General features: G+C 42.0%; 1 protein-coding gene across 2 annotated transcripts; it reads left to right on the forward strand.

Annotated features, from left to right (window-relative positions):
* Nucleotides 1–21,546: 21,546 nt before the first annotated feature.
* LOC143659535 (uncharacterized) lies at nucleotides 21,547–27,941 on the forward strand. Of its 2 annotated transcripts, XM_077132619.1 has the most exons (5): nucleotides 21,547–21,716; nucleotides 23,507–23,696; nucleotides 25,480–26,027; nucleotides 27,378–27,480; nucleotides 27,878–27,941. In XM_077132619.1, the coding sequence occupies exons 1-3, from the start codon at nucleotides 21,579–21,581 to the stop codon at nucleotides 25,941–25,943; spliced, it is 792 nt and encodes a 263-aa protein (XP_076988734.1). In that variant the 5' UTR covers nucleotides 21,547–21,578; the 3' UTR covers nucleotides 25,944–26,027; nucleotides 27,378–27,480; nucleotides 27,878–27,941. The 2 variants fall into 2 exon arrangements, with proteins under 2 accessions (XP_076988734.1, XP_076988741.1); XM_077132626.1 differs by lacking the exons at nucleotides 27,378–27,480; nucleotides 27,878–27,941 and adding an exon at nucleotides 26,822–26,871.
* Nucleotides 27,942–27,987: the final 46 nt, after the last annotated feature.

The following is a 27,987-nucleotide window of genomic DNA, read 5'->3' on the forward strand; positions in this document are numbered from 1 at the left end:
ATAAAAGATATTTGTTTGGTTACAAATTTACTAATTAGGGAAGGCACACGAAGACATCTGCAGGCCTTCTCTCCTGACTTCTGGAGTCAAATGGATTTCCCCAGGTGTGTCCTTTCTGCATCTCCAAACATCAGGTTCTGAGATGTCTCTGAGTGCTGAGCTGAGGTGGGCTGGGCTGCTGAGCTCTGCTGAACTGGTGAACTCTTTTTTTCTCTCTTTCTTTTAAGCCTCCAGCTAAGTAAATTAAACACCACTCATTACAGAAGGCACTCCTCTTAGTCAACCACAGTTGTGATCTGCCATAGATGAAGTTCTCATGCTGATGATTTAAGTCCACAGCAACAGAACAACTGGGCACCATCACCTAGCCAAGTTGATACCTGAACCTACCTACTGCAACACCCCAATTAAAAGATGGGCAGAAGATTAAACAGACATTTCTCCAGAGAAGATATACAAATGGCCAATAAGCACATGAAAAGATACAAATTCTTTAGCCAGTAGGGAAATAGAAATCAAAACTGCAATGAAATACCACTTCAAACCCACTTGAAAGGCTACTATTTGTTTAATGGAAAATAACAAATGTTGGTAAGGATGTAGAAAGATAGCAACCCTTGTGCATTATTAGTGGGGATGTAACATGGTACAGCCACTGTGGATAACATTTTGGCTATTCCTTTAGAAAGTTAAATTTAAAACTTCCATATGACCTGTCAATCCCATTTCTAGGTATACCTGTCAAAGAATTGAAAGCAGGGACTCAGATATTTTTAACACTGCTGTTCATAGCAGCATTATTCACAATAGACAAAATTTGGGAACAAAGTATCTATGAATAGATGAATGGATAAACAAAATATGAATCACACATGCAATGGAATATTATCCTTAAAAAGGAATGAAGTTTTGATACATATCACAACTTGGATAATCCTCTAAGGCAATAAGTGAAATTTCAGATGCAAAAGGATAGATATTGTATGATTCTACTTACATGAATTATTTAGTACATGAAATTAAATAGAGACAGAAAGTAGAATAGAGGTTAACATAGGTGGAAGTGGGGGAGAAAGAGAATGCAGGGTTTCTGCTTGGGTTGAGGGGAAAATTCCATTAATGGATAGTAGTATATGGTAAGGGAACCTTGTGAATGCGATTAATCCTACTGAATAGTTTGCTTGGGAGTGACTGAAATTGGAAAAGTGTTTCCAGAATTAAAAAAAAAAGAATGATGAAAAATATAAAGGGATATAAATGCAATGAATTATCTTGGATTGGATCTAATAATGGAAGGAAAAAGGCCCAAAGGACATTATTGGGACATATGAAAAATTTGCAATATAGACTATAAACTTTATATCAATGTTAAGTTTATTTAATTTCTTTCCTATTCTGCATCTTTCTAGAACCACATGTGTGGAAACTTTTGATTACATTATCTCCACGGAGATGTGGCACATCAAATTGTGGGGGTGATCTTTTATTTTTAAGCTTTTTAATTGTATAGCGTAACATATATACAAAGCAATGAAAAAAAGCAATAGTTTTCAAAGCACTCTTCAATAAGTAGTTAAGGACACATCCCAGAGTTTTTCATGGCTACCATATGATCTTCTCAGATTTTTCCTTCTAGCTTCTCCCGAATATAGGAGGCTAGAAGGCTTAAATATTTTTTTATCATCACAATTGACTTTTTTCCTTTTTGTTAAATGTAAGATAACATATAGCAAAAAAGAAAGAAATTTCAAAGCATAACACCACAGGTAGTTGTACAGCATATTTCAGAGTTTGACATGGGTTACAATTGCACAATTTTATGCTTTTACTTCTAGCTGTTCTAAGATACTGGAGACTAAAAGAGATATCAATTTAATGATTCAGCAATCATATTCATTTGTTAAACCCTACCGTCTTTGTATAATTCCACCATCACCTTTGATCTTTCTATTCCACTCTTTAGGGGTATTTGGGCTATGGCCATTCTAATTTTTTCATGTTGGAAGTGTCTGTTCACAATATAAGGTAGGGAGATGGAACTAACTGATGTTCTGGAGAGGCTGGGCCCTCTAGGTTGCAAGATTTATCTGGTCCAGGGACCCATCTGGAGGTTGAAAGTTTCTAGAAAGTTACTCTAGTGCATGGAACCTTTATAAAACCTTATATATTACCCCAGGTGTTCTTTAGGATTTGCTGGAATGATTTTGGCTGGGGTTTGGCGAGTTATGATAGGTAGCAATATCTAACTGAAGCTTGTGGAAGAGTGACCTCCAGAGTAGACTCTTGGATCTATTTGAACTCGCAGACATTTATACTATATTAGTTACACTTCTTTTCCCTCTTTTGGTCAGGATGGAATTGTTGATCCCATGGTGCCATGGCCAGACTCATCCCTGGGAGTCATCTCCCATGCCACCAGGGAGACATTCACCCCTGGATGTCATATCCCACGTAGGGGAGAGGCTAATGATTTCACTTGCAGAGCTGGGCTTAGAGAGAGTGAGGCCACATCTGAGCAACAAAAGCGGTCCTCCAGAAGTAGTCTCAGACACACCTATAGGTAGTCTAAGCTTCTCCGCTGCCTACATAAGCTTCATAAGAGTAAGCCTCAGGATTAAGGGCTTGATCTATTGATTAGGGTGTCCCTAGATTTTGACATAGTATCAGGGGATTTGCTGATGGTAAAGTTCAATAGTTTCAGGAATTTCTCTCCCATCCTTCAAGGACTTGAGCACCCATAGATTTTGCCAGCTTTTCATGCACAATGAAGTAAGCTCCTCCATCTTTACCACCAAATGCATAGTGGTGCCACATACCCATTTGTTTTTAGTGTGGTTTTAGTGAGAGATAGTCACATGCCATACAATCCATCCAAAGTATTCAAAAACTGGCTGACAGTATCATTACAGAGTTTTGTATTCTTCACCATGATCAATTTTAGAGCACTTTTATTACTACAGGAAAAGAAATAAAAATATAAATGAAAACTGGAAACATCTGATACCTTTTAATCACCCTTATTATTGACCCCTAGCATTGCTGTGGTACATTTGTTACTGGTGAAGAAAGAATATTAAGATATTGCCATTAACTCTAATAGTTGGCAATAGGTACATTTCCCCATATACCCCTCTACTGTTAACTGCTTGTCATAGTCTTTCATTTGTTCTAATTCATGAAATGACCCTTTAACTTTGTACAGTTAATTTCAATCTTCATCCACCACAAGATTCACTGTTATAAATTCCCATGTTTTAATATCCAGTTTTTCTTCTAGAGACATTCATTGCTCTAAACTTCCCCTTTCCATCATATTTGCTTGCAATTAAGAATGTATTTATACCCACAATAACATGCCACCCCTAGCTCTATGCATTTTCAAACATTTAAGTGCAGACGACTTAAAAATTCTGCACATTTTAAGTAACTGCTCCCCATTCTCTAGTCTCATTCTAGTCATCCTGGTTTACTAGAACCTAGATTTTATGTCTATGACTTTACATACTATAATTAATTCATATTAGTGAAATCATATAATATTTGTCCTTTTGTCTCTGACTTATTTTCTTAACATAAGGTCCTCAAGATTTATCCACATTGTCCTGTGCTTTAGGACTTCATTCCTTCTTACTGCTGAATAATATTCCATCTTTATCTATTCTTCAGCTGACAGACACTTGGGTTGTTTCCATCTTTTGGCAACTGTGAATAATGCTATGAACTTCAGTGTGCAAATGTTTATTTGTATTCCTGTTTCAGATCATCTGGGTATATACCGAGAGGCAGGATTGCCGAGTCATAAGGCATCTCTTTCCTTAGCTTCCTGAAGAACCTCCCAACTGTCCTCCATAGAGGCTGTATCATTTCATATTGCCACCAGCAGTGGATAAGTGCTCCAAATTTCCCCACATCCTCTCCAGCACTTGCAGTTTCATGTGTATTTAATAGCAGCCATTCTAGTGGTTATGAAATGTGTGATTTTGACTTACATTTCAATAATAGCTAATGAAGCTGAGCATTGTTTCCATGTGCCTTTTAGCCATTTCTATTTCCTCTTTGGGAAAGTGCTTCATGTCTTTTGCTTCTTTTTAAACTGGATTGTCTGTCTTTATATTATAGTCTTGTAGGATTTCCTTAGATACTCTTGATATCAAACTGTTATTAAATATGTGGATTCCAAGTATTTTTTCTTAATGAATCATCTGACTTTTCACCGTTTTGACAAGGTCCTTTGAAGCCCAGAAGTTTCCAGATCTTGGGGAAGTCCAATTTATTTATTTATTTTTTCATTGAATGTGCTTTGGGTATAAGGTCTAAGAAACTACATCCTAGCACTAGATTATTTGGATATTTCTCTACATTTTCTTCCAGGAGTTTTATGGTACTGGTTCTTATAGTTAGGGCTTTGTTCCATGTTTAGTTAATTTTTCATTGATTGTGGGTTTGGCGTCCTCTTTCATTCTTTTGTATATGGATATCTAGTTCTCCCAACACCATGTATTGAGGTAACTGTTCTGTCTGAGTTCAACGGACTTTGGGCCCTTATCAAATATCAATTGACCAGAGATCTAAGGGTTTATTTCTTAACTCTCAATTTGATTCCATTGATTGATTCCAAAGATGTATCTACTTTTATACAAGTATCAAGGTGCTTAGACCACTGTAGCTTTATGATACGCTTTAATGTCAGGAAGGATGTGGCCTCCGACTTCATTCTTCTTTTTCGATGTTTTTCCCTTATTTGAGGCCCCTTTCCCTTCCTCATGAATTTGATAGCTTTTCCATTTCTGTAAAGTAGGCTGTTGGCATTTTGTTTAGTATTGCATTGATATCTGAAGGAGCGTTAGCCTTCTAATCCATGAACATGGATTGTCTTTCTATTTATTTAGGTCTCCTTTGATTTCCTTTATCAGTATTTTGCAAGTGTTCTATGTACAGGTCCTTTACATTCTTAATTAAGTTTATTCCTAGATATTTGATTTTTTTATTTGGTACTGTGAAAGAAATTTTTTTATTACCCCCTCAGACAGTTCATTACTAGTGAATAGAGACAGCACAGACTTTTGCATGTTGATCTTGTATCCTGCCACATTGCAAAATCATTGATCTGCTTAAGTACCATTGCCGTGGGCTTTTTTTTTTTTTTTTTGGTATTGACAAAATACACCATCATGTCTTCATCAAATATGGAAAGTTTTACTACTTCCTTCTCAATTTGGGTGACTTTTGTTTCTTTTTCTTGCAACATTGTTCTAGCTAGAACTTCTAGCCCAATGATGAATAACAATGGTGACAGTGAGCATCCTCGTCTTGTTCCCAATCTTAGAGGGAAAGTTTCATTCCCTTACCATTTGGCAAGATGCTAGCAGTTTATTTTTCATATAAGCCCTTTATTATTTGGAGGAAGTTTCTTTCAATTCTTACTTTTCAAAGTGTTTTTATCAAGATAGGGTGGTGAATTTTGTGATTTGCCTTTCCTGCACCAAATGAGATAATCCTGTAGTTTTTCCCTTTTGCTTTGTTAATGTGAGGAGTTACATTAACTGATTTTCTTGTGTTGAAGAATTCTTGCATACCTGGAATAAAACCTAAAAATCGTATCTATTTTTTTAAATTTAATAATTAATTAAAAAAATGAGAAACCAAATAAAACATCAACATATATAATCAGTAATTCACAGTATCATCGCTTAGTTGCATATTCATCATTTCTTAGAATATTTGCATTAATTCAGAAAAAGAAATAAAGACAATAGAAAAAGAAATAAAATGAATACAGGAAAGAAAAAAAAAAAGATAATACCTACCATATCCCTTACCCCTAGCTTTCATTGATCACTAGCATTTCAAACTAAATTTATTTTAGCATTTGTTCCCCCTATTATTTATTTTTATTCCATATGTTCTACTCCTTTGTTGACAAGGTAGATAAAAGGAGCATCAGACACAAGGTTTTCACATTCACAGAGTCTCATTGTGAAAGCTATATCATTGTTCAATCATCATCAAGAAACATGGCTACTGGAACACAGCTCTACATTTTCAGGCAATTCCCTCCAGCCTCTCCATTATGTCTTGAATAACAACATATCTACTTGATGCATAAGAATAACCTCCAGGATAACCTCTTGACTGTGTTTGGAATCTCTCAGCCATTGACACTTTGTCTCATTTCACTCTTCCCCCTTTTGGTCGAGCAGGTTTTCTCAATCCCTTAATGCTGAGTCTCAGTTCATTTCAGGATCTCTGTCCCACATTGCCAGGAAGGTCCACACCCCTGGGAGTCATGTCCCACATGAGAGAGGGGGAGGGTGGTGAGACTATTCGTTGTGTTGGATGGAGAAAGAGGCCACATCTGAGCAAGAAAAGAGGCTCTCTTGGGGGTGACTCTTTTTTTTTTACATGGGCAGGCACCAGGAATCGAATCTGGGTCCTCTGGCATGGCAGACAAGCATTCTTGCCTGCTGAGCCACCATGGCCCGCCCTCTTGGGGGTGACTCTTAGGCCTAAATTTTAAGTAGACTTGACCTATCCTTTGTGGGGTTATGTTTCATATGAACAACCCCAAGACTGGGGGCTTAGCCTATGGCTTTGGTTGTCCACACTCCTTGTGAGAATATCAAGAATTCAACTTGGGGAAGTTGAATTTCTCCCCGTTCTCACCATTCCCTGAAGGGGGCTTTGCAAACACTTTTCCACTCACTGATCGAATCACTCTGGGATTCATTGGGGCATCACTCTGGACAAACCAACAAAATCTCATGTCCTACCTGAGATTCCAAGTACTTATGGTGCTCAATCAAACTATCTACATAAGTTATAATAGGAAATGCACTAGTCAAAATATAAATTTTGTAACAAATAAACATTTTTTGCTTTAGTCTCCCACATAAGGTGACATTTTAAAATATTAATTACCATCTATTTTCAGCACCCTGCAAAAATGACATTCCTTTATTCTTCCTCACGCAAAAACAATTTTAAATTTGTACATTGTACATTTCACTATTATTATACACTCTAGGCATTCCTAGATTATGCCTCTCAATCTTCAACATTTATCTTTCTTTCTGATTTCATTTATATCCCCAGCCCTCCTCCCTCTATCATTCTCACATGCAACTTCATTCAGCATTTTAACATAATTGTATTACAGTTATAATACTGTGCTGTCCATTTCTGAGCTTTTGTATCCAGTCCTTTTGCACAGTCTGTACCCCTTCAGCTCCAATTACCCAATATCGTACCCTATTTCTATCTCCTGATGGTCTCTGTTACCAAGGAGATATTCCAAGTTTATTCACTAATGTCAGTTCATATCAGTGAGATCATACAGTAGATGTCCTTTAGTTTTTGGCTAGTCTCACTCAGCATAATGTTCTCAAGGTCCATCCAGGTTGTTATATACTTCATAAGTTTATTCTGTCTTAAAGCTGCATAATATTCCATCATATGTATATACCACAACTTGTTTAGCCACTCGTCTGTTGATGGACATTTAGGCTGTTTCCATCTCTTGGCAATTGTAAATAATGCTGCTATAAACTTTGGTGTGCAAATGTCCGTTTGTGTCTTTGTCCTTATGTCCTCTGAGTAGATACCTAGCAATGGTATTGCCTGGTTATATGACAATTCTATATTCAGCTTTTTGAGGAACCGTCAGACTTCCACAGCAGTTGCACCATTTGACGTTCCCACCAACAGTGAATAAGTGTGCCTCTTTCTGCCCATCCTCTCCAGCACTTGTCATTTTTGTTTTGTTGATAATGACCATTCTGGTGGTTGTGAGATGATATCTCATTGTGGTTTTGATTTGCATTTCTCTAATGGCCGGGGACGTTGAGCATCTCTTCATGTGCCTTTTGGCCGTTTGTATTTCCTCTTCTGAAAGGTGTCTGTTCAAGTCTTTTTCCCATTTTGTAATTGGATTGGCTGTCTTTTTGTTGTTGAGTTGAACAATCTCTTTATAAATTCTGATATGTCAGAATTATAAGACATATCTAGACCTTTATCTGGTACGTCATTTCCAAATATTGTCTCCCATTGTGTAGGCTGTCTTTTTACTTTCTTGATGAAGTTCTTTGATGCACATGAAAGTGTTTAATTTTGAGGAGATCCCATTTCTTTCTTTCTTTCTTCAGAGCTCTTGCTTTGGGTGTAAGGTCTATAAAACCACCTCCAATTATAAGATTTATAAGATATTTCCCTACATTTTCCTCTAACTGTTTTATGGTCTTAGACCTAATGTTTAGATCTTTGATCCATTTTGAGTTAACCTTTGTATAGGGTGTGAGATATGGGTCCTCTTTCATTCTTTTGCATATGGATATCCAGTTCTCTAGGCACCATTTATTGAAGAGACTGTTCTGTCCCAGGTGAGTTGACTTGACTACCTTATCAAAGATCAAATGTCCATGGATGAGAGGGTCTATATCTGAACACTCTGTTCGATCCCGTTGGTCAATATATCTATCTTTATGCCAGTACCAAGCTGTTTTGACCAGTGTGGCTTCATAATATGCCTTAAAGTCAGGCAGCGTGAGATCTCCAGCTTCGTTTTTTTTTCCTCAAGATACTTTTAGCAATTCGGGGCACACTGCTCTTCCAGATAAATTTGCTTATTGGTTTTTCTATTTCTGAAAAGTAAGCTGTTGGGATTTTTATTGGTATTGCATTGAATCTGTAAATCAATTTAGGTAGAATTGACATCTTAACTATATTTAGTCTTCCAATCCATAAACACGGCATGCCCTTCCATCTATTTAGGTCTTCTGTGATTTCTTTTAACAGTTTCTTGTAGTTTCCTTTGTACAGGTCTTTTGTCTCTTTAGTTAAATTTATTCCTAAGTATTTTATTCTTTTAGTTGCAATTGTAAATGGAATTCATTTCTTGATTTCCCCCTCAGATTGTTCATTACCAGTGTATAGAAACACTACAGATTTTTGAATGTTGATCTTGTAACCTGCCACTTTGCTGTACTCATTTATTAGCTCTAGCAGTTTTGCTGTGGATTTTTCAGGGTTTTCGACATATAGTATCATATCATCTGCAAACAGTGAGAGTTTTACTTCCTCCTTTCCAATTTTGATGCCTCGTATTTCTTTTTCTTGTCTAATTACTCTGGCTAAAACTTCCAACACAATGTTGAATAACAGTGGTGATAGTGGACATCCTTGTCTTGTTCCTGATCATAGGGGGAAATTTTCCATTTTTCCCCATTGAGGATGATATTAGCTGTGGGTTTTTCATATATTTACCTTTATCATTTTAAGGAAGTTACATTGTGTTCCTATCCTTTGAAGTGTTCTCTCAGGAAAGGATGTTGAATTTTGTCAAATGCCTTCTGTGCATCAGTTGAGATGATCATGTGGTTTTTCTGCTTTGATTTGTTGATATGGTGTATTACATTAATTGATTTTCTTATTTGAACCATCCTTGCATACCTGGGATGAATCCTACTTGGTCATGATGTATAATTCTTTTAATGTGTTTCTGGATTCGATTTTCTAGAATTTTGTTGAGGATTTTTGCATCTATATTCATTAGAGAGATTGATCTGTAGTTTTCTTTTTTTGTAATATCTTTGTCTGGTTTTGGTATGAGGGTGATGTTGGCTTCATAGAATGAGTTAGGTAGCTTTCCCTCCACTTCTAATTTTTGAAGAGTTTGAGCAGGATTGGTACTAATTCTTTCTGGAATGTTTGGTAGAATTCACACGTGAAGCCGTCTGGTCCTGGACTTTTCTTTCTGGGAAACTTCTTAATGACTGATTCAATTTCTTTACTTGTGATTGATTTGTTGAGGTCATCTATTTCTTCTCGAGTCAAAGTTGGTTGTTCGTGCCTTTTTAGGAAGTTATCCATTTCCTCTACATCATTGTATTTATTAGCATAAAGTTGTTCATAGTATCCTGTTATTACTTCCTTTATTTCTGTGGGGTCAGTGGTTATTTCTCCTCTTCCATTTCTGATCTTATTTATTTGTATCTTCTCTCTCCTTCTTTTTGTCAATCTTGCTAAGGGCCCATCAATCTTATTGATTTTTTCATAGAACCAACTTCTGGTTTTATTGATTTTCTCAATTGTTTTCATGTTCTGAACTTCATTTATTTCTGCTCTAATCTTTGTTATTTCTTTCCTTTTGCTTGCTTTGGGATTAGTTTGCTGTCCTTTCTCCAGTTCTTTCAAGTGGACAGTTAATGTCTGAATTTTTACCCTTTCTTCTTTTTTGATATAGGCATGTAGGGGAATAAATTTCCCTCTTAGCACTGCCTTTGCTGTGTCCCATAAGTTTTGATATGTTGTGTTTTCATTTTCATTTGCCTCGAGATATTTACTGACTTCTCTTGTAATTTCTTCCTTGACCCACTGGTTGTTTAAGAATGTGTTGTTAAGCCTCCACATATTTGTTAATTTTCTGGTGCTCTGTCTCTTGATTTTTGCTCTTTCTTCTTTTTTGATATAGGCATTTAGGGCAATAAGTTTCCCTCTTAGCAATGCCTTGCTGCATCCTATAAATTTTGATACATTGTGTTTCATTTTTCATTTGCCTCAAGTTATACTAATTTCTTTTGTAATTTCTTCCTTGACCCATTGATTGTTTAATAGTGTGTTGTTGAGCCTCCACATATTTGTGATTTTTTTGGCCCTCTGCCTATTATTGATTTCCAACTTCATTCCTTTATGATCTGAGAAAGTGTTTTGTATGATTTCAATCTTTTTAAATTTGTTGAGACTTGCTTTGTGACCCAGCATATGATCTATCTTTGAGAATGATCCATGAGTACTTGATAAAAAGGCATATCCTGCTATTGTGGGGTATAATGTCCTGTAAATGTCTGTTAAGTCTAGCTCATTTATTGTAATATTCAAATTCTCTGTTTCTTTATTGATCCTCTGTCTAGATGTTCTGTCTACTGATGAGAGTGGGGAATTGAAGTCTCCAACTATTATGGTAGATGTGTCTATTTCCCTTTTCAGTGTTTGCAGTGTTTGCCTCATGTATTTTGGGCCATCTGGTTCGGTGCATAAATATTTATGATTGTTATGTCTTCTTGTTGAATTGTTCCTTTTATTAATACATAGTATCCTTCTTTTAACTGTTTTACATTTGAAGTCTAATTTGTTGGATATTAGTATAGCTACTCCTGCTCTTTTGTGGTTGTTATTTGCATGAAATATCTTTTCCCAACCTTTCACTTTCAACCTATGTTTTCTTTGGGTCTAAGATGTGTTTCCTGTAGACAGCATATAGAAGGATCCTGTTTTTTAATCCATTCTTCCAGTCTATGTCTTTTGATTGGGGAGTTCAATCCATTAACATTTAGTGTTATTAATGTATGGGTAGTACTTTCTTCTATCATTTTGCCTTTTGGATTTTGTATGTCATATCTGATTTTCCTTCTTTCTACACTCTTCTCCACACCTCTATCTTCTGTTTTCATATCTTGTCTCTAGTGCTCACTTTAGTATTTCTTGCAGAGCTGGTCTCTTGGTCACAAATTCTCACGGTGATTTTTTGTCTGAAAATATTTTACTTTCTCCCTCATTTTTGAAGGACAATTTTGATGGATATAGAATTCTTGGTTGGCAGTTTTTCTCTTTTAGTAATTTAAATATATCATCCCACTGTCTTCTCGCCTCCATGGTTTCTGCTGAGAAATCTACACATAGTCTTATTGGGTTTCCCTTGTATGTGATGGATTGCTTTTCTCTTGCTGCTTTCAAGATCCTCTTTCTCTTTGACTTCTGACATTCTGACTAGTAAGTGTCTTGGAGAACATCTATTTTGATCTATTCTCTTTGGGATACACTGCACTCCTTGGATCTGTAATTTTAGGTCTTTCATAGGAGTTGGGGAATTTTCAGTGATAATTTCCTCTATTAGTTTTTCTCCTCCTTTTCCCCTCTCTCTTCTTCTTCTGGGACACCCACAATATATATATTTGTGTGCTTCATATTATCATTCAATTCCCTGAGTCCCTACTCATTTTTTCAATTTTTTCCCCTATAGTTTCTGTTTCTTGTCAGATTTCAGATGTTCCGCTCTCCAGTTCACTAATCCTGACCTCTGTCTCTTGAAATCTACCATTGTAGGTTTCCATTGCTTTTTTCATCTGTTCTACTGTAGCTTTCATTCCCATAAGTTCTGTGATTTGTTTTTTTCAGACTTTCCATTTCTTCTTTTTGTTCATTCTTTGCTTTCTTTATATCCTCCCTCAATTCATTGATTTGGTTTTGATGAGGTCTTCCATGTCCGTTCATATATTCTGAATTAATTGTTTCAGCTCTTGTATCTCATTTGAATTGTTGGCTTGTTCCTTTCACTGGGCCCTATCTTCAATTTTCCTGGTGTGATTTGTTATTTTTTGCTGGTGTCTAGACATTTAATTACCTGAATTTGTTTATTCTGGAGATTGCTTTCACTTCTCTTACCTAGGGTTTTCTTACTAGATGAATTTGTTGTCTATCTGTTCTTTGACCTTCAGTTCAGCTTTTTCTGGACCTCTAGCTTAGGTTTTGTTTAACAGAGGATAACTTTTCAGTTCTTGTTTTCTTGTTTCTTCCCTTGGTCTATGGTGCCTTTTCCCTCCCCACCCTTAGGAAGGTCTATGTAGGTATTATAGACTCCAGCCAGGTTTTCCTGGACTAAACTGGCCTCCTATCAGGGGGAAGGAGTCACCTGAGCCAGTTTTCCTTGAGGGTGAGACCCAGCAAGGTAAAAGACTTTCCTGTGAAGTCTCTGGGCTCTGTTTTTCTTACCTTGCCCAGTATGTGGCATGTGTCTGCCTGCAGGTCCCACCAGCAAAAGATGTTGTGGCACCTTTAACTTTGGAAGACTCTCCCTCCTGGGGGCATGGTGGAGACAGAGGAGAGGTGTAGGCTGGTTTTAATGGCTTCAAATTGCCAAGCCCTCCTTGAGGGAGGGATTCCACCTGAGTTGGGCTTTACCCCTCCCCTGGGGAAGGCACAGGTGGGAGACAGCCCTGAAGCAGTCCATTTCTGCCTATGCCTGGGGCAGTTGCAGCCCAAGAAATCCCGCTACTACATCCAGAGGCAGCCAAGCCTCTGTAGAAACACAGCCACAAAAACCTCCTCTTTTTCCGTTAGCCCAATGAGCGACCTCCACCTTGACCAGGTTCACCTGAGCTGGGGGCCTATTTTTAGTGGTCAGAATTTGTTAATTAATGCCACAATTTGTGTTTGGTTGGACTCAGCCCTGGCTGCTGTTAGAGTCTTATTCCTTTCCCTTCTGCGAAGCAGCCTGTGGGGGAGGGGCACTGGCCACTGTGGCTTGGGTACCTCACGGTTCTGAATTGAGTCCAGATTGGGGTACGCTGTATGTCCTGCAACTGACGTGGCTCTGGGAGCTGTTCTGTACTGTTTCTGGTTATTTAGTAGTTGTTCTGGAGGATTAACTAAAACACACACATTGCTAAGCCACCATCTTGGCCCCTACTATTCTTATAGTATCTTTATGAGATTTTGTTATTAGAGTGATGTTGGCTTCATTGAATGAATTTAGGTACTATTCCCTCTTGTTCCATTTTTTAGAAAGGTGCAGGCAGGAGTGGTATTAATTCTTATTGGAATGCTTCATAAAATTTGCCTGTGATGCCATCTGGTATTTTCTTTGTTGGGCGGTGTTTTACTTTCAAGATGCTGGAATGAGATATACAAGAACTAGAATGGCTTCTAAAATGGGAAATTTAATAAGTTATAGGTTTACAGTTCTCAGTCTATAAAAATGTCCAAACTAACACACCCAGAGAGTGATACCTTAATTCGAGGAAGGCTGATGGGTCAGGAACACCTCTGTCAGCTGGCTAGTCGTGAGGCTGGCCCCATAGTCCTGAGCTCTTTTCTTTTCAGCTCTGTTCCTGTGGGGGTTCCTCATTTTCTTCTCCAGGGCTGGCTTTCATCTTTTGACTTCCCTTGGTTCTGTCCAGGTTCTGACTTGCTTAATTTCTCATGGTGATGTCTGCTGGGCTCCAAACATCTCCAAACATCCATGTCTCTATTCTCCAAGTGTCGGCATCTATGTCAGCTGTGCTCTATCAGATCTAAGCTCTCTCCAAAATGTTCTCTCTTCTCAAGGACTCCAGTAAACTAATCAAGATCTACATAAAATGGGTCGATTCACATCTCTATCTAATCAGAAAGTCACACCTGCAGTTGGGTGTGTCACATTACTGTGGTGAGAATCTAATCAAAATTTTCTGCCCTACGCTATTGAATGTTTTGAAAAGGACTAAAAGAACAGGCTGCCTCCAAAATATTGGGCCAGGATTAAAACGTGGCTTTTCTAGGATCCATAATCGATTCACTCTGGCACAGAAAGTTTTTGATGACTGATCAATCTCCTTACTTGTGATGGTTGGTTGCAGACTTCCATTTCTTCTCTAATCAATGTATATTTTTAATATGTTTCTAGGAAGTTGTCCATTTTATTTAAGTCATCCAGTTTGTTGGCCTACAGTTGCTCATAGTAAGCTTTTATGAACATTTTTATTTCTTCAGAGTCTGTGGTAATCACACCCCACTTTTTTCTGATTGTATTTATGTCTTTTCTCTTTTGGTCTCTGTCAGTTCAGGTAAGAGTTTTTTCTTTTACTGATCTTGAAAAGGAACCAAATTCTGTTTTATTGATTCTAATATTTTGTATTCTCCGTTTAACTAATTTCTACTTGATTCTTTGGTAGTTTTTTCTTCTGCTGGATTCAATTGGCAACAATTTTGTTGAGGATTTTTGCATCCACTTGTATTAGAGAGATTGGTCTGTCATTTTCTTGTTGTAGTATCTTTTTCTGGCTTTGGTATGAGGGTGATGTTGGCTCCATAGAATGAGTTAGGTAGTCTTCTCCCCTCTTCAATGTTTTGAAGAGTTTGAGCAGGATTGGTTCTAATTCTTTCTTGAATGCTTGGTAGAATTCACATGTGAAGCCAGCTGGTGCTGAACTTGTTTGGGGGGGAGCGTCTTGCTGACAGATTCAATCTCTTGTCTTGTGATTGGTTTGTTGAGGTCATCTCTGTCTTCTTGAGTCAATGTTGGTTGTTCATGCCTTTCTAGTAAGTTGTCCATTTATTAGCATATATTTGCTCACAATATCCTTCCATTACCTCCTTTATTTCTGTGAGGTCATTAGCTATGTCTCCTCTTCCATTCCTGATTTTATATATTTGCATCTTCTCTTCTTCTTTTTGTCAACCCTGCTAAGGGTCCATCAATTTTATTGATTTTCTCAAATGGCCAACTTCTGATTTTGTAGATTTTCTTCATTGTTTTCATGATCTCCATTTCACTTATTTCTGCTCTAATCTTCATTATTTCTTTCCTTTGTTTGCTTTGGGGTTAGTTTGCAGTTCTTTCTCTAGTTCTTTCAAGTGAACGCTTAATTCTCAATTTTTGCTCTGCTTTTTATGACATAGACATTTAAGACAATCAATTTTCACCTTAGTACTGCCTTTGCTACATCCCATAAATTTTGATATGTTGTGTTTTCATCTTCACTTGCCTCATGATATCTATTGCTTTCTCTTGTAATTTCTTCTCTGACCCACTCATTTTTTTAGGAGTATGTTTGCTTTTTCTCCATATATTTGTCAATTTTCTGGCCCTCTGCATGTTATTGATTTCCTACTTAATTCCTTTTTAATCCATGACAGTGTTTTGTATGATTTCAATCTTTTGAAATTTATTCAGGCTCACTTTGTGACACACCATGTAGTCTGTTCTTGAGAATGATCCATGAGTACTTCAGAAAAAGGCGTATCCTGTTGTTGCGGCATGAATGTTGTGCAAATGTCTGTTAAATCTAGTTCATTTATTGTATTATTTAAAGTCTCTGTTTCTTTGTTGATCCTCTGTCTAGATAGATATTCTATGATTGATGAGATTGGGGATTTGAAGTCTCTAATTATTATGGTAGAGGTGTCTATTTCTGCCTTCAGTGTTTTCAGTGTTTGCCTCATGTATTTGGGAGCACTCAGGCTCAATGCATATATATGTATGATTGGTATGTCTTTTTGTTGAATTTTTATTTTATTAATACATAATGTCCCTCTTTGCCTCTTTTAATTGTTTTACATCTGAAGTCTAAACTGTCAGACATTAGTAGAGCTACTCCTGTTCGTTTTTGATGGTTGTTTTCATGAAATATCTTTTCCCAACCGTTTACTTTCAACCTATTTTTATGCTTAGATCTAAAATGAGTCTCCTGTAGACAGCATATAGATGGATCCTATTTTTACTTATTTTTAAAATTTTTTGGTGGGGTTCCTGTTTTTTAAATCCATTCTGCCATTATGTGTCTTTTGATGAGGGAGTTTAATCCATTAGCAATTTGTATTATTACTCTAAAGGCAGTACTTTATTCTGCTGTTTTGCCTTTTGGATTTTAGATGTCATATCAATTTTTTTTCTCTTTTAAACTTTACTGAGAGTCTTCATTTTTATACTCTTTTCAAGACCCCTCTCTCCTGCCTTTTCCTATCTGCCTGCAGTGCTCCCTTTAGTATTTCCTGGAAAGCTGAACCCTTGGTCAGAATTTCTCTCCATGATTGTCTGGAAAAATTTTAATTTCTCCCTGACGTTTGAAGGATAATTTTGCTGGATATAGAATTCTTTGTTGGCAGTTTTTCTCTGTTAGAATCTTAACTATATCATACCACTGCCTTCTTTCCCACATGGTTTGTGCTGATAAATTCACACAGTTTCTTTTTGGGCTTCCGTTGTATGGGATGGATTGCTTTTTTGTTGCTGCTTCCAAAATTCTCTCATTCTCTTTGACTTCTAACAATCTGATTTGTAAGAGTCTTGGAGTATGTCTGTTTGGACCTATTGTGTTTGGGATATGCTGCACTTCTTGGATCTGTAATTTTGTGTCTTTCATTAAAAATGGGAAATTTTCTGTGATAATTTCTTCCATTAATCTTTTTCCTCCTTTTCCCTTCTCTTCTCCTTCTTGGATGCCCACAACATGTACATTCATTTGCTTCATGTTGTCATTCCATTCCCTGAGATGCAGCTCATATTTCTCCATTGTATTCCTGTGTTTTCTTTTGTATGTCCTACTTCAGATATCCAGTCCTCTAGGTCACTAATCCTTTCTTCTACCTCTTCAAATCTTTTGTTGTAGGTTTCCTTTTTTTTCCCCTTCCATCTCTTCTATTGTGCCTTTCATTCCCATAAGTTCCATGATTTGTTTTTCCAAACTCTTGATTTCTTCTTTATTTTTGCCAATGCCTTCTTTATATCCCCCCTCAACTTATTGATTTGATTGTTGATGAGATTTTTCATGTCTGTTTGAATGTCCTGAGGTAGTTGTTTCCACTCATGTATCATATTTCAGTTGTTGGTATATTCCTTTGACAGGGCCATATCTTCAGTTTTCTTAGTATGACTTGCTATTTTTGGCTGGCAGCTAGGCAGTTGATTTCCTTAATTACTGTATTGTGGAGATTGTTTTTTCCTGTTTAAATGAGGATTTTCTTGCTGGATGACTTTGTTCTCTATCTGTTCTTTGACATTCAATTCAGCTTATTCTAAACCTCTAGCCTAGAATTCCTTGAGGGAAGGATTCCACTTGATGTGGGCACCACCTTTCTCTTGGGGAAGGTGCAGCTTTCAGGGAATTAACTCCTTTCACCTGGCTAGTTATTTTTTCTTTCCAAGAAACTTAATTTTGCCATTGCCTTGAGAAGTTGGAGGCTGAGAAACATCTTCTGCCTCGATGTGTACTTTGGGTTTTGGAATCCCATGGAACTGGAGACCTTGGGAAACCTCTGCTATAACTTGTCATCAGTCTCCTCATGAACTCATATGTCTTTCAAGCCTTTGTAGCACTCATTTGGGGGGACAGAACTTCTTTGTGGTTGGGTTCTTCTAATGGCAGGTGAGCAGCATGGACAGGGGCTTCACCAGGGGCTGTCAATGGCTATCCTGGCAGAACAAGTAATTACCCAAAGGCTCCTTGACAGGAAGAGACCCCCTGACCTCCCCTTCATCACTCTCAAGCCTCCAAAGAACTGTCCACCAATATTCCTTGGGGAAACAAGAGCCCCTTCCCTACTTGTCTGAAGCCGATGGGCTTTTCCACACTGGTGAAGTATGTCCACTATCTAAGGAGGTGATGGGAGAGTAGGGCCTTCCAAGTGCCTGGACCAAGATACCTGCTGCCAGGAAACCCCAGCAGAGCCAAACTATTCCAAGGATTCTCTTCTCAACGCCCTAAGTGGGGAGAAGACCTGGCATGTTGGCCTTAGACCCAGCATGGGTGAAGGTGTTGTAAACTGTAAATGGCTGAGTAGAATGGAGACGAACAAAAGAATCCCAGAATGTGAAGCCCCCAAAATGGTCAGTCAGTAGGAAGGGAGACCAGAAGTGAAAGCTACCAGGGCCATAGCACACATCCTCAAGGGTCCCTGAGTTTGAGGCCAAGAACTTTAGGACCATCTCCACAGTCCCCAACATGCTAGAAATTCCACTTGAGTCCCCACTCTTGTTGCATGTTAATCTCGCAGGCAAATTTGAACATGGATCTCCAGATCCCTTCCTGTAACTAGAGGGCTTCAGAGAACTGTGAGGCCTTGGGCCACAAGTGGCAAACTCTTTCCCCAGGGGCCAGGAATCAGCATTGAAAGGGGTAAGATGTGGGGTTTCCCTGGGTCTGAGTCCTACCTGCTCCCCAAGTGGAGTCAGAGGCCCTTACTCTGACCACTGCCTGTGGAAGGACATCTCAGCAGGATTTCAGATGAGTTCTTGGGCTAGGTCACTAAGCAGGGCTTTGTTCACCTCACATTAGAGGGTCTGCTATGACAGGCAGTGGTGATACAGATTGCCTGTCTTTGAAAAACACCACCCTGCAGGGGGCTGCAGGTTCAATAGCTATACAACCCTGATCTCAACAGCAGCCTGGGGAATAGACTACTGTTCTTCTGGGTGGACTGGGTGATGTGGAATCACCCTGACTATATTCATCTCTTGTAAGTGAAAAGAAGCAAAAGCCATCATGTGGGGCCCCCTGAGGAATTGGTCTCTCCCTCCCTGAGTGCATAGTCAATGTGCATGGGGGTTAACCTCAGTCCTGTGAGGCCAGTGGGTTTGGTGGAGATAAGAGCTTAGGATAGAGGAGCTGGGGCTGAGGAAAACTTGATAGCACATTGTCTCATCTGCACTCAGTTGAGGAAATCAGCATTCAGTCCTATCCACTCCTCATCCATCTTTCTCTGTCCACTCTAATCCAGAAATTGGCAGGAGCCTTTGGTTCAGGGAACCAATTACAGTGAGACAACTCCCCTGCCCTGCACTGATCCGTCTGATGGACCCCCCACCAAGCACAACCTATGGGGAGAGAGGAAACAGGAGCAGAAACAGGGCTTTATCCATTTATCATCTGATTTAAAGAACATACTTCACAATTCGGCTGTTAATACCTTTTTAAATGGTCTTAATAATATATTTCAACAGCTTCGATCAATTTATCAGCTCAACCTTGCTCTTGTTATAGGGAAGACATAAAAGTCCTTGCCATGGGTTGAGGTCTCTGAAAAGAAGAGGTGAGCAAAGGGGTGGGAGTGGGTGGGGCAGAATCCAAGGTAGGAGACCTCCAGCCTGCCCCTGGAGGAACAGGGCAGAAGCTCATAAAACACAGGTGTCAGTGTAACCAGGGCAGGTCAATGTTTTGTGTACCTGAATCTTTCATCCCTCGGAAGGTACCACTTTGTTGAATGAAATGCAAAATTACTCCTCAAATCTTCCTGCAGCAACCCCTGGAGTGGGTAACTGAATTTTAATCTTCATGTTATTTCTTTAGGTTTGGTTGTCTCCGTTCCTGCCTTTGCAGTCTAATATCATCACATGAACTCTAAGGCCTGTTGCAGAACAGCTATCAGTCGTTGTATTCCCTCGATGTATCCATCATCTCCTGGACAAGACCCAGTCCCTCTTTTCTGTAATCACCTCCAGGAAGCCTGCTTGGATTTTTACACTCTCTGGAGAAGAAGCCTTTCTGTGTCCTCAGAATAAGTCTTCCTCATCTCTAGGTCAGCATTTAGCATGTGGATATGCCACCTCTTCTCCCTCCCAGCTACAAGCTCGAAGAAGTCCAAAACCTGCCCCCAAGTCCTCTCCATGTTGTTGGACATGCAGAAAGTGTTCCAAAATTTTTAGTTGAATGACTGCATAAATGTGAAGTAGCTGAAAGAAAGAGTTTTAAGTATCATTCCCATTATCTACATTGAGCTGCTGGACATCAGGCAGCTCAATTCACCTGTCTTAACCCAGGTGTCAGGATTAAGTGATTTAGAGCTGCAAGGTCTATCTGGGTATGATGTTTTCTGAGCAGCAGTTTTGACAAGTAGTTCAACTGTGAGCATTCCAGTTAGCATTCCCATACAGGAAGAAGGCCACTGGCCATCCTAGTCCATGCATTGTGCAAATGAAGACATCGAGGTATGCCTCCTCTCCCATGGGGGAATGTCAAGGATGTGGGCTTCAATGGGGTGGATATGTGCCCTCTAGAATTCCTTCAGGTCTGATTTGCTGAGGCTGTCATGAGACCACGTGGACCTTGTCCTGTTTTTCATCCTCTTCTCCTCTTATCTGACACATCCTGAATCCTACACAACATATTCTTTGCGTTCTTCTCATAACATACTCCCTAGCCTGCTTCCTCCATGGCCAGCCTCACTGGCAGCATTTTCACTCTGGGAAAAGGACAAGAGTTTGCCTATCTGAAAGATACCCCTCCTGAAAACCACATTTCTTTGTTTGATTTCTCTTTGAGGCTGTGCCTTGAGAACATGTCCTTGGACTCTTCTACAAAGCTCATAATTTAGCTTCAGCTTGACATACGTTGTCCATAGCCAAAGCCCTTTTGGCCACTTGTGTCTGATTCTAATTATAATGTAACACCATAGGAAGATGTCATGCCACAGAGCCATCCTATCTAAACTCCATTTAATGTCAACTTCTTCGTGGTGCTGACCCAGAAAGGACTCTACCTTTCCAAGGATGACACAGACATAGTCAGCCCTTATGAGTGAGGTATTCCATGTTTTGATTGCTGTTGTCTCTGCATATTAGCTACTCGAACCAGCCATGGCTTTACACTAATGATCTCCAATCCTCATGATGACCCAGGTAGTAGATTGTAGAATGACCCCATTGTGTAGCTGTGGAGACTGGGGAGACCCTGAGATGAGAGTTACAATGATTACACCATGGTTACAGGATTTTTAAGAAAGTTCATCTGTGTTAGAATTGAGTTCTCCCTCCTTATGCATGGGGCCCAGACTGTACCCAGGCCTTTTAAAGTAGCTGTGGGGAGTGATGTGTTGAGGAAACTTGGTCCAGTCAACAGGATAACATGTTTAATGAGGATGAGCATCAGGAGTCGAGAGGGTCTTTCCTGAAGGACCTAACGGTTGAGAAGTTTCCGTTAAGGGGGTTAAGGAGATTACCTCACTTCCTTTGAGCTACAGTCCAATGGAATGTAGAACCTTGGTAACCAGGCACCTAGATTCCACAACAGTCCCCCTACCAGGCTCACTTAGCCAGAGACGATCGACAGGTCAACATGTTTTCATGTTGCATTTGTAGAGCAGTAGGATCTGGTAAGAGAAAACATAGGAAGGAGACGTTTTTCAATAGATGTAGGCATTGGCTGAACCCTCCACCTCGCCACCGCAGTCTGTTGGTTAGGGTGTTCACGAAGGTAAGTCAAAGTGGCCGAAGGTCAGAGAATTCAGGAAATGCCAGCATTGTTATCTTGCCTCTGTAGCCTCTTAATACTCCTCCTTTCAGTGTGAGGACACAAGAGGAATGGGGTCATCCATGGCCACGTTGGGAAACTTCATGGGCACTTTGTGTTCAAACATGAAGTCCTGGATGGCTGTTGGGAAACCAAGTGATGATGGTGAAGTAATCCCCATGCAACATGTTAATCCTGGGCCCAAAAGTTGTCATCTCATATCGATGTGAACTGGGGAAGTGTGAAGACACCTGCCCACCTGATCAGGGTGGCAGAGATAACATGGGGTGCCCCCTGCCATATGGCCAGGAAGACTGTTGACCTGGGCCAGCAGTATGATCAAGTGAGAGCAGTGTAGTTGTTTCTGCAACCCTGAGTCCTCAGGCAGCTGAGGTATGTGAGAAGGAGCAGATCTAGCTGTGCTTTTCTCCCTGGGTGCCCACCCATGGATTTTCAATCTGATTTGCACAAAGTCTCACTGCCAAAGCCAGGTGGGCCTCCACCCCTCACCCATGCCAGCAACTTCTGCAGGCCTGCCCTTCGCTTTCTTTTCTTATAGCACCTGAGAAGGGATGATGATATTCTTTTCACTTCTGGTAAGACCATGAGCTCCTTCACACTTGGTTGCTTTTTCTATTGTTACTTGCAGAATCCTGCTGTGCCCTTGAGCAGTCAGTCGGATGGTACTTCTACACCTTCTCTGCACCTTAACCATCTTCATGTTTTTGAGGGTGATTTTGACTCAAAAGGGGTTCATGATATGACAACAGTTCTGGTGGAAATTGTACACTCCCATAGCACACTCCCTTAATCTTCCAGGGCAGAGCTGTGGCCAGAGTCTCTACATCTTATTCCATAAAGGAAGCTGCCTAAAGGATAAGGTGTCCCTGCTCGCATGTCTTGAAGGGATTCCATTCTAGGTCAATTGAAGCTGTGCAGTAGGGGACATCTTCTGAATGTCCTAATGGATGGGGCACCCATTCCATCCCCCTGGAGAGAATCCACAGAATGGGATGGATGTGTCATGCACATACAGACAAAATTTAATAGTTGGAGAAACTGAGCCTCTTAAAGGCTGTAGCAGTTCAGTGGCCACCAAGAGTCTCTGACCATGGCTACTTCCCTGCATCCTCCTGGTCCAATTGTGAACATTCTCTTATTTTGGGCAGTCTGGTTCAGGGCGCCAAACGGAATCACTTCAGTGATTTGATTTTCAACTTCCCCATGCAAATGTAACCCCACCCATTTGTCAGGCTGCCTTTTCGATTTGCTCTTTTCTGAGGCTTCTGTTGAAGGTGTTCTCACCATCTCTGTGTTCTTGATGTACTGCCTCCAAAGTAGGGAAGAATGAGAGATGTGAGCAAGCTCTTCCCCTTCATGTCTGGAGTAGACCCCTCTTCCACAGGATGGAGGGAAGAGCATAAAGCTCCAGTGTGAATGCTTCTTGCTTCTGTCCTGCAAGAAGTTGTGTCCCCCCTTAAGGTTTCCTCATCTCATGAATGGGGGTGATTTTTGAGGAATCATGTGGATAAAGTGCTTTCCACACATTGATGCACAACTCCTCATGACTTCATAATTCCCCCACCTGAGTTCTACTTTGGAACGTGGGACCTTTTTCTGCTAGATGCATTCCTGTCCCACTTCTTGCCCCAAGTCAGGGAGGGACAGGGAAATGCAGGTATGCATACACCCCCAGCCCTGGCCCTCTCATGGTTCCCAGTCCAGTGACTAACCACCTGCTACTGCTCTTCCAGTCTCAGGGTGCAAAAGTGTCACCACCCCAGAGTGACCTGGAGAACACCGGCAAGGTGGGAGCATGGGAAAAGTTCATGGAGCGCATGGTGGCAGCTGTTGTAGAGGGCGACCAGGCCTACATATCCCTCCTCGTGTTAAATTACCGGGGCTTCTTTTACATACAGCAGGTCCTGGACCGGTGTCCAACAGGTGAGCATGGGTTCCTCCTCAATCTCATGATTGATCTGGCATGCCTGAGCTGAATGTCTGGGGAAGGTCATTGCAGCATCTGAACTCAGTTTCCTCCTCTTGCTAGTAGGGTCATAGGAGGACCAACCTGCTGAGGTCAGAGTCAGGATTGAATTAGTCTGGGCTATGGAAAGTGTTTCCCCATGCCAGGCTTTCTGGAGAGGGAGTTTGGTGGAGAGGGCTTGTCAACGTTGATAAATTTCCTTTCCACGTGAAAAGGCTCTGCTCCAAAGTGACCTTTGGAATCCTGTATTCCCATTCAGAGGAGGTTTGAGATTGCATCAAACTGAACTCTGTCCTCAGCATGGCCTGAGTTGCCACTCATGTTGGGCACTGGCAGAGGAGCCCCAGGCCTCACCAGTTATCTGTGAAGGAGCAGCTCAGGGATCATTCGTTCTTCAAGGATATAGGAAGAGTAATCTACATGCAGGCCCTTTTAAAGGTACTTAGCCTACCTCCTTGAAGAAAATGGCAGAATTGCCTGTGGCCTTGTGCTTGCCAAATTATAGGGGGTCAGATAGCAGCACTAGATGTCATTAGTAGGGGCGCACTGAAGAAGTTACATGTGACACCCCCATGTCCCTGCTAGGTATGGCAATAGCTGCAATTTGCGAGACAGGGATGGAGATGAGGAATGCCTGAAAAAGTTAGTGAGCTCTACATGAGGAGAGAGGGTCTCCTTCCTCACAGTCCAAAATGGGGAGTGGTGGCCAGTGCGAGGAGTGACTGGGCAGGTCCCTGGATCCATCTCATGATTCTCACTGGAGTTCAGAGGTCTGGGCTCCATCCCTTGCAGGGCATCAGGATTCTCAGAGACCCATCTGAGATTTCCTGGGACACTGGGTGCTATGAGCCTGGCCGTGAGTGGCTGCAGTGGGGTGTGCCCGTGCCCTTTAGGGACCATGACAGTGGGAAGAGGAGAGCCTCACATGGCTCGCAGAGAAGAAGGCTTGATCTCAGGGCATGAACTCCAGACTGAGGTGACACGATGGCCCTGGGTAGGCTGAGGCTGGGTCATGCTGTGTTCCCTCATCAGGCAATTTATGCAGTTCCTACTGTGTGCAAGTGCAGTGCCATCAGCTGAGCAGACACAACCCCTCCCTGTCCTCGTGCTGGTTCTGTTCCAGTGGGAGGTTGCATAGCAGATACAGACAGGAATAATCTGGCTGGTCTTGCCCAGGAGCCCTCACCAGGGAGGGTGGTCACCAGAGGGCAGCGTGGCAGGAATGGCCATTCCTCACTCTGCAGCCCTGTGCACCCCCAGCACCTTCTCCTGCCTCCTGCTGACCTGGCTCCAGGAGTTTCCTGATGATTTCTCTGAGTCCCCGGACTTTTCCAGCCTCAGACAGCTGGTGTCCTTTGTGCAGGTGGCGCTGCCTGGGTCTGCCCTGGAGAGGCAGGCTCAGGTCCTCCTCTCTTGGCTGGAGCCCTCAGTGGCCAGTGAGACCCAGACACAGGGTGAGGAGCATGGAGGTGGGGATGGGTGGGATGTACGGGAGGAGATGGGGGTCACGGCACCAAAATCGTTTTTTGCCTTTTGGCAGGGAGTAGAGGGGCATCGGCCCACTCCCCTGAGCACTTGCCGTCTGGAAGACTTTGTGAGGGTGGCGTCCCTCAGGGAGGCACTGCAGTCATTTCTTTGTCAAGAAAGGTCCATAGAAAGCCAGTTCTGTTGTTGCATCTTTCATCTTTGGAGCTCGTATGTGAGACCCAGCGTTGCAAACCACAGTACTGCTTCTTCCAGGGCTAGTTCCATCGATGGCAGCAGAAATCCCATCAACTGCAGACCTGAAGGCACCTGTGGCACCACCTGCAATGCCACCTGCTGACGTGGAGCCGCCGTGGCCAGAGCCCCTTCTGCCTACTCTGACAATCATCACTCCAGCTCCAGAGAGGGAGACAACTCCGATGCCATCTGCCTTGCCACCTCCTGAGGCTACATCATCCCGAGATCGGGAGTTGAAGCTTGCAACATCACCTGCTTTACCAGAAGAGCTGGCGGTGGCTCTGATGCCACCTCAGCTGCCACCCTCAGGCCCAAAGCCTGTGGCTTTTCCGGATCTGGCACCTGCTGCCTCACCACCTGAGACACCCACTGAGTATCAGGAAGCAGACCAGGTGCCACCTGCAGTGCCATCTGTTGAGCTGCAGTCAGAACCAGCTGTCGCTCCACCAGAAGATCATTGTTGCTCCTCACGTGGGCACTGAGAGCAGGGGCTGAGGGAGGGGAAGACCCCCATCTTGGCATTCCCTCCCAGGCTGCTGGCAGAGCAGCTCACCCAGATCGACTTGGTGAGCATCTGGGCTCCTTAGGGGGGAATGTGGTGGACCTTTTCTGGCATCTGCTGTCCCTGAATTGCCATTCCCAGACCCGGGGCCCAGTGATCTGGGTCCAAAACCCAGTTCCACCGTTTTCCAGCCTGGTGACATGGTAAAGTTCCTACTTCCTAAGGCCTCATGTTCCCAGCTGGAGAGGACATCACAGGATACTGCTTTGACCATGCTTGTCACAGCACGGGAGTGCAGAGAATAAATGTCTTAGGATCAAGGAGAGGTGGTCAGGGCTTGGCATGTTGCGGGCCAGAGGGGAATATCAGATGAGCAGCAGAGTCCACGGCTAGCCCAGCCATATATCCCAGAGGCCTCCCTGGTCTCCACATGCATCAGGCATGATGTGTCCTGGACATGAGGGCAGGCTCCACACTAATGTCCTGGATGTAGCAGCAGCAGGGGACATGCATGTGAATGAGATTAGATGGAGTCACACAGCTGTCAGGAGGTGCAGAACATGCTCACTGGGCTGCGTGGTCAGTGTGTGGGGTTGGAGTCCCCGTCCTGTGCTTGACAGTGGTGAAGAAGGACTTGAGAAAACTGCAGCTCTCTCCTCCCTGCCAGCATAAGGGTCCTGGGTTTTGCAAATGCTGGGCACCCTCAAGGAGCAGGGAACCAAAGCTAGAGGCTCCTTTATGGCCCAAAACCACAATGTACACCTGCAAGGCTGCTGCTTAGAACACTGGCCCTGGTCTGTGGATGGTGGGCTCTGTGTTGAGTGGTGCAAGGCAGTGTGACACCCCTGCTCTCCCCAGGAGCTGTTCAGGAAGGTGGTAGCTTTCAATTGTGTGCATGCCATCTCGACCCTTCGCTCAGAGAAGGGTAAGGAGCACCTGGTGCCCACCATCCACACTGCCATCACCCAGATTCACCGTGTCTCCAACTGTGTAATAGCCACCTGCCTCAGCGACCAGAGCACAAAGGTCTCGGACAGGGCCAGGATCCTGGAGCACTGCATAGAGGTGGCTATGGTATGCTGTGGGCGAGCAGGACCCCCCAGCTTCCTGGGTCCTGGATGTCACTGTTGGCTTTGATCAGCTCTCAGGATTGGAATCTGTGGTCCAAGTCGCCCCCTTGGCCCCAGCCCTGCGTGTCTGCTGGCACAGTCCTTACCTCGCCTATCCCAGAAGTGGGGCATTCAATTCCTACCTCCTCTCCTTCCTCAGTTGGAGCTAAAGCCCTCCTCCCTGAGTTGTGTTATGGGCTGGGCACAGGTTGTAACCTTGGGGTCTTTCTGCATGTCAGGGTCATCCAGAAGTGGAGATACCAGCTCATCCCCCCTTCTCAGCTCATTCCTTTCTCCTTCCCCAGGAATGCCAAGTGCTCCAGAATTTGCATCCCTGCATGCAATCCTGTCTGCTCTATGGAGCAACTCCATCCAGCACCTGAAGTAGACGTGGGAGGAAGCATCCAGGTGGGTTGGCCCTCTCCACAGCAGCCCCTGGGGGAACCAACACCTCCTGTGACTGACAATGGCATGGGTGGGGGGTCTGAGTCCCCATGTGACCTCAGGAGTCCTACCAGCAAACAGAGTGGCTGACCTGTCAGGTAAAAGCCAAGCCTTGTGGGAATCTTTTGAGGGTTTTCTCCAAGGCACTGCATTGCTTTGCCCAAACAAAATCAAAATGAGGTAAGAAGGCATCTCATTTGACATGGGAAATGGATCCATCTGATATGAGGATTTATAGTCACTCAGTTTCCAACCCATTCATCCAGACCTTTGGGATCCCTTAAGTCTAAAATCAAATGGATTTGCACTCACACACATTCTTACCACCCCCCAAATATTCTGTTCTTTCTCCTCTCCAAAGGGACAGCATTTGTCATTTGCAAGTGATGAGTGAAACATCCCTGAAAAGAGAACTGCCAGGCCAGGTAAAGTGGAGGCAGGTGGTGGCACCATCATGTGAATATTCCTTGA

The sequence above is a fragment of the Tamandua tetradactyla genome, chromosome 2, assembly GCF_023851605.1.
Source record: "Tamandua tetradactyla isolate mTamTet1 chromosome 2, mTamTet1.pri, whole genome shotgun sequence".
In the NCBI taxonomy this organism is placed as follows: domain Eukaryota; kingdom Metazoa; phylum Chordata; class Mammalia; order Pilosa; family Myrmecophagidae; genus Tamandua; species Tamandua tetradactyla.